The sequence below is a fragment of the Perca flavescens genome, chromosome 11, assembly GCF_004354835.1.
Source record: "Perca flavescens isolate YP-PL-M2 chromosome 11, PFLA_1.0, whole genome shotgun sequence".
Classification (NCBI taxonomy): Eukaryota; Metazoa; Chordata; class Actinopteri; order Perciformes; family Percidae; genus Perca; species Perca flavescens.
In genome coordinates, this window is record NC_041341.1 from 345,001 (window position 1) to 351,000 (window position 6,000).

The 6,000-nt window shown below is 39.5% G+C and overlaps 1 protein-coding gene across 1 annotated transcript in view; it reads left to right on the plus strand.

The window, feature by feature from the left end:
- The window catches only part of LOC114564194 (titin-like), a 380,077-nt gene that overhangs the window by 68,231 nt on the left and 305,846 nt on the right, over nt 1-6,000 (plus strand). Inside the window, 4 exon segments of the mRNA XM_028591428.1 lie at nt 1,688-1,951; nt 3,145-3,405; nt 4,533-4,793; nt 5,853-6,000. The exon segment at nt 5,853-6,000 is cut by the window's right edge and continues 113 nt beyond it. Of these exon segments, the coding sequence (XP_028447229.1) occupies nt 1,688-1,951; nt 3,145-3,405; nt 4,533-4,793; nt 5,853-6,000 (934 nt within the window).

Genomic DNA, 6,000 nt, shown 5'->3' on the forward strand with positions numbered 1-6,000 from the left:
TCTTGTTGTCGCCCTTTTTTTTTCTGTGTCACCTTTTCCGATGTTATTGTGCTGATTTCAGCATTTTTTGTCGTCTTTATTTTATGTGTTTTTGATTTTTTTAGATGCCTTTTTTTGTATTTTCGATTGCCTTTTTGACCTTTTACGCTTTTTTAGTTTTGATTATTTTCTCTGCGCCTTTTTTTGTCGTTTTATTTTGAGTGTTTTCTGGGCCTTTTTTTGATTTTTTCTCTTTTTAGTTTCCTTTTTTTGTCACCTTTTCCGATGTTATTGTGCTGAAAAAGGCATCATTTTGTCTCCTTTTTAGACGCCTTTTTGAGAATTTTCGGCGCCTTTTTTTGTCGTCTTTATTTTATGTGTTTTTGAGTGTTTTCTGGGTCTTGTTGTCGCCCTTTTTTTGTCACCTTTTCCGATGTTATTGTGCTGATTTCAACATTTTGGCGCTTTTTTAGATGCCTTTTTGAGTTTTTCAGCGCCTTTTTTGACGCCGTTTGGATTATTTTCTGCGCCTTTTTTGTCGTTTTATTTTATGTCTTTTTGAGTGTTTTCTGGGCCTTTCTGTCGCCTTTTTAGACACCTTTTTGAGTGTTTTCTGGACCTTTTTGTCGTCTTTTTTTGTCACCTTTTCCGATGTTATTGTGCTGAAAAGGCATCATTTTGGCTCCTTTTTAGACACCTTTTTGAGTTTTTCGGCGCCTTTTTTGATGCCGTTTTGATTATTTTCTGGGCCTTTTTTGTCGTTTTATTTTGAGTGTTTTCTGGACCTTTTTGTCGTCTTTTTTGTCACCTTTTCTGATGTTATTGTGCTGAAAAAGGCACCATTTTGGCTCCTTTTTAGACGCCTTTTTGAGAATTTTCGGCGCCTTTTTTTGTCGTCTTTATTTTATGTGTTTTTGATTGTTTTCTGGGTCTTGTTGTCGCCCTTTTTTTGTCACCTTTTCCGATGTTATTGTGCTGATTTCAGCATTTTGGCGCTTTTTTAGATGCCTTTTTGAGTATTTTCGGTGCCTTTTTTGACGCCGTTTTGATTATTTTCTGCGCCTTTTTTGTCGTTTTATTTTGAGTGTTTTCTGGGCCTTTTTGTCGTCTTTTTAGTTTCCTTTTTTTGTCACCTTTTCCGATGTTATTGTGCTGAAAAAGGCATCATTTTGTCTCCTTTTTAGACGCCTTTTTGAGAATTTTCGGCGCCTTTTTTTGTCGTCTTTATTTTATGTGTTTTTGAGTGTTTTCTGGGTCTTGTTGTCGCCCTTTTTTTGTCACCTTTTCCGATGTTATTGTGCTGATTTCAACATTTTGGCGCTTTTTTAGATGCCTTTTTGAGTTTTTCAGCGCCTTTTTTGACGCCGTTTGGATTATTTTCTGCGCCTTTTTTGTCGTTTTATTTTATGTGTTTTCTGAGCCCCGGCAGACGTTAGCCTGCTCCTTAAGATTTGCAATCTAATATGTCAAACACCTCGGGGCTTGGTAAGAAGAGGACTTTAACCTCTGTCAATGTGTGAGGATTGTAGTCCTCAAGTTGTCGTTCCTGTTAAGATGTTGCAGCATCGTCCACGTCCACGATTCCATGCATCGATTATTTGATTAATTTCAACACCTCTGCTGGCGAGGGGTCTAAAGATATAGTCATCTTCTGTATTGTATTGTCTGTATGATTTATGAGAGTCCGTGTGTTTCCTGTTGTCTGCAGCGGTGAAGATCAAGAAGACTCTGAAGAACCAGACGGTGACGGAGACCCAGGAGGCCGTGTTCACGCTGGAGCTCACCCACCTGGACGTGAAAGGATCGCAGTGGATCAAGAACGGCGTGGAGCTGCAGAACAGCGACAAGTACGAGATCACGACCGACGGCGTGGTCCACACGCTGAAGGTCAAGAACTGCAACACGCACGACGAGTCCGTTTACTCCTTCAAACTGGGGAAACTGTCAGCCAACGCCAGGCTCAACGTGGAGAGTGAGTACCACTGAGTTACTGTCATTTATATCATAACTACTGGCCCCATAATCCACCATTAAAGGGTAACTACCATTTGTTTTATAACCTGGACCCTATTTTTTCATGTTCTTGTGTGTAAGTGACTGAACAACAATCTTTGAAATGTGTCCAGTGTTAAGCGAGAACGCTGTAACCGGCTGCCATGAACCGAGCTGTAATGTAACCCTACAGGACTAATGTTCAGCATCAGTTAGAGTCCACTAAAAGTTCTGTTGTTGCCGCTGACAGACTCAGATTATTATTCTAAGTGTCTGACAACATTATGGGATGGATCCCTACAGAGATAGACCTTTTAGAGACTTTTAGCGTGTATAGAGCCAGCATATCTCCACCAGACTCCATGTAAATAATCAGGACTTTTAGCGTGTATAGAGCCAGCATATCTCCACCAGACTCCATGTAAATAATCAGGATTTTTAGCGTGTATAGAGCCAGCATATCTCCACCAAACTCCATGTAAATAATCAGGACTTTTAGTGTGTATAGAGCCAGCATATCTCCACCAGACTCCATGTAAATAATCAGGACTTTTAGCGTGTATAGAGCCAGCATATCTCCACCAAACTCCATGTAAATAATCAGGACTTTTAGTGTGTATAGAGCCAGCATATCTCCACCAGACTCCATGTAAATAATCAGGACTTTCAGCGTATATAGAGCCAGCATATCTCCACCAGACTCCATGTAAATAATCAGGACTTTTAGCATGTTTAGAGCCAGCATATCTCCACATGTAAATGGGTGAATTAAGGGTTTATTTCAACCAAACCAGAGTGCTGATTGTTGGAACAGTGGAAAGATGAACCAAGACGGCTTTTTGGTAGTTTTATTTAGTTTCTGTCCACCTTGAATGAAGTGTGTTTTACGATGATAAAAGTCCTGATTATTTACATGGAGTCTGGTGGAGTTTAGCGAACGCAATTTCCCGGATGTTTTTGTTTAAAAAGTACACTGCTATGATTTATCAACGCGTTTTTCTCCGGCACAAAATCCTTTTCACATTCACCAAAAAGCAATCTACGCTGCCTAATATTTGCAGTTAAAATAAATATGTATATTAAAGCCCTTTTAAACAGTTGCACCGTCCAATATATCCGATATAATCCAAGAATTTTAACATTGTGCTTTGATGTGCTCTCTCGTTTCTGCAGCGATCAAAATTGTGAAGAAGATAAAGGACGTGACCTCGCTGTTGGACAGCCCCGCCTCCTTCGAGCTCAGCCTATCACACGACGGCATCCCAGTCAAGTGGATGTTTAAAGGCGCAGAGCTCAAGGCGAGCGACAAGTGCAAGATTCTGTCGGAGCGCAAAGCTCACAAACTGATCCTGCAGAACGTGGCGAGCAGCGATGCCGGAGAGTACACCGCCGTGGTCGGACACCTGCAGTGCAGCGCCACGCTCACCGTGGAAGGTACGCAGCGTCTTAACTGTTAAATTATCTAGATTAGGGCAGCACAGTGGGAGGAATATACGGGATATGCGTGTCGATTAACGGGCTTTACGTCATGTTCCACGAGTTCGGTCTGGAACAAATTTCAACACTTTCTTAAAATCGACTCACTTTGGCCTCTCGGACAATTTGGAAATCTGGTTTCAAACCTGCAAACGTCTCCTTGTAACTGCTTTACTTAATTATATTTTCTTTTGCATCCATATTATCCTAATTTATTTATCAATGATTTATTTTTTTGTGTCTCTGTTTGTGTGTGTCTATGTGTGTCTGTGTTTGCGTGTGTGTGTGTGTGTGTATTTCTGTTTGCGTGTGTCTGTGTGTGCGTGTGTCTCTGTGTGTGTATGTGTGTGTGTTTGTGCGTGTGTGTCTGCATGTGTGTGTGTGTGTGTCTGTGTTTGCGTGTCTGTGTGTCTGTGTGTGCGTGTGTCTGTGTGTGTGTCTATGTGTGTCTGTGTTTGCGTGTGTGTATTTCTGTTTGCGTGTGTCTGTGTGTGTGTGTGTGTGTGTGTGTGTGTGTGTGTGTGTGTGTGTGTGTGTGTGTGTCTGTGTCTGCATGTGTCTGTGAGTGTGTGTCTGTGTTTGCGTGTCTGTGTCTCTGTGTGTCTGTGTGTGTGTGTGTTTGCATGTCTGTGTCTCTGTGTGTGTGTGTGTGTGTGTGTGTGTGTGTGTCTGTGTCTGTGCGTGTGTGTCTGCATGTGTATGTGTGTGTTTCTGTGTGTCTCTCTGTGTGTGTGTGTGTGTGTGTGTGTATGTCTCTGTGTGTGTATGTCTCTGTGTGTGTGTGTGTGTGTGTCATATTTATTCTGTGTTTTCAGTGTTGTTCTGTTGTCTATTATCTACATATCGTTGTCTTTGTACTTGTACTCTCCACGATGACAGTAAAGTTGAATCTTATCTAATAAATAAACTACTTTACAGTAGATCTTCTTCAAAGCTAAATTACATTGTATCGGTGCATAATCTCCAGTTCTTTCCGATACTGATACCAGCATTAAGGCGGCCGTGCAGGCTTTTCTGGAACATTTCTCACAAGAACACAACGTGTATATTTGGTTATATCTCGTGATGCCCTCTCTCTCTTGCAGCGCTGCGAGTCACCAAACCTCTGAAGAGTGTGAGCGTGCCAGAGACGCAGGTGGCCACGTTCGAGTGTGAAGTGTCCCACTTCAACGTGCCGGCCACCTGGCTGCGTGGCGGCGTGGAGATCGAGATGAGCGAGAAGTTCCGCATCGTGGTTCAGGGGAAACTCCACCAGCTGAAGATCATGAACACCAGCCGGGACGACTCGGCCGAGTACACCTTCGTCTGCGGGAACGACCGCGTGTCCGCCACGCTCACCGTCAGCCGTAAGATCCCATTAAAATATGACCTGTCTTTCTTTAAATATTACATGTTTTTTCCTTAAGATATTCTGACCTTTTTTCTAAAAATATTCTGACTTTTTTTTTTTATATTCTGACTTTTTTCCTAAAAATATTCCGACTTGTTTTCTTAAAATATTCCGACTTTTTTTCTTAAAATATTCCGACTTTTTTTCTTAAAATATTACATTTCTTTTCCTTAAGATACTTCGACTTTTTGTCAAAAAATATTACATATTTTTTCCTGACTTTTTTTCTTAAAATATTCAGACTTTTTTCCTTACAATATTCTGACTTTTTTTCTTAAAATATTTTGACTTTTTTTCTTAAAATATTCAGACTTTTTTTGTTACAATATTCTGACTTTTTTGTCTTAAAATATTCCGATTTTTTTCCTAAAAATATTCCGACTTTTTTCTTAAAATATTCCGACTTTTTTCCTAAAAATATTCAGACTTTTTTCATTACAATATTTTGACTTTTTTCCTAAAAAGATTCAGATTTTTTCTGTTAAAATATTCAGACTTTTTTTCTTAAAATATTCCGACTTTTTTCCTTACAATATTCTGACTTTTTTTCTTAAAATATTCAGACTTTTTTCCTTACAATATTTTGATGAATGCATCTTTTTGTGTCTCTGTTTGTGTGAAAAATATTCTGACTTTTTTCCTAAAAAGATTCAGATTTTTTCTCTTAAAAGATTCAGATTTTTTCTCTTAAAATATTCCGACTTTTTTCTTTAAATATTCCGACTTTTTTCCTAAAAATATTCAGACTTTTTTCATTACAATATTTTGACTTTTTTCCTAAAAAGATTCAGATTTTTTCTCTTAAAATATTCCGACTTTTTTTCTTAAAATATTCAGACTTTTTTTCTTAAAATATTCAGACTTTTTTCCTTACAATATTTTGACTTTTTTCCTAAAAATATTCCGACTTTTTTCCTAAAAAGATTCATATTTTTTCTCTTAAAATATTCTGACTTTTTCTCTTAAAATCTTTAGACTTTCTGAGTACTAATGCTTGTCTGTGCTCCCCGTGCAGCGGTCCTGATCACGTCCATGATGAAGGACCTGAACGCCCAGGAGCGAGACACCATCACCTTCGAGGTCACGGTGAACTACGAGGGCGTCAGCTACAAGTGGCTGAAGAACGGCGTGGAGGTCAAGTCCTCCGACAGGTGCCAGGTCCG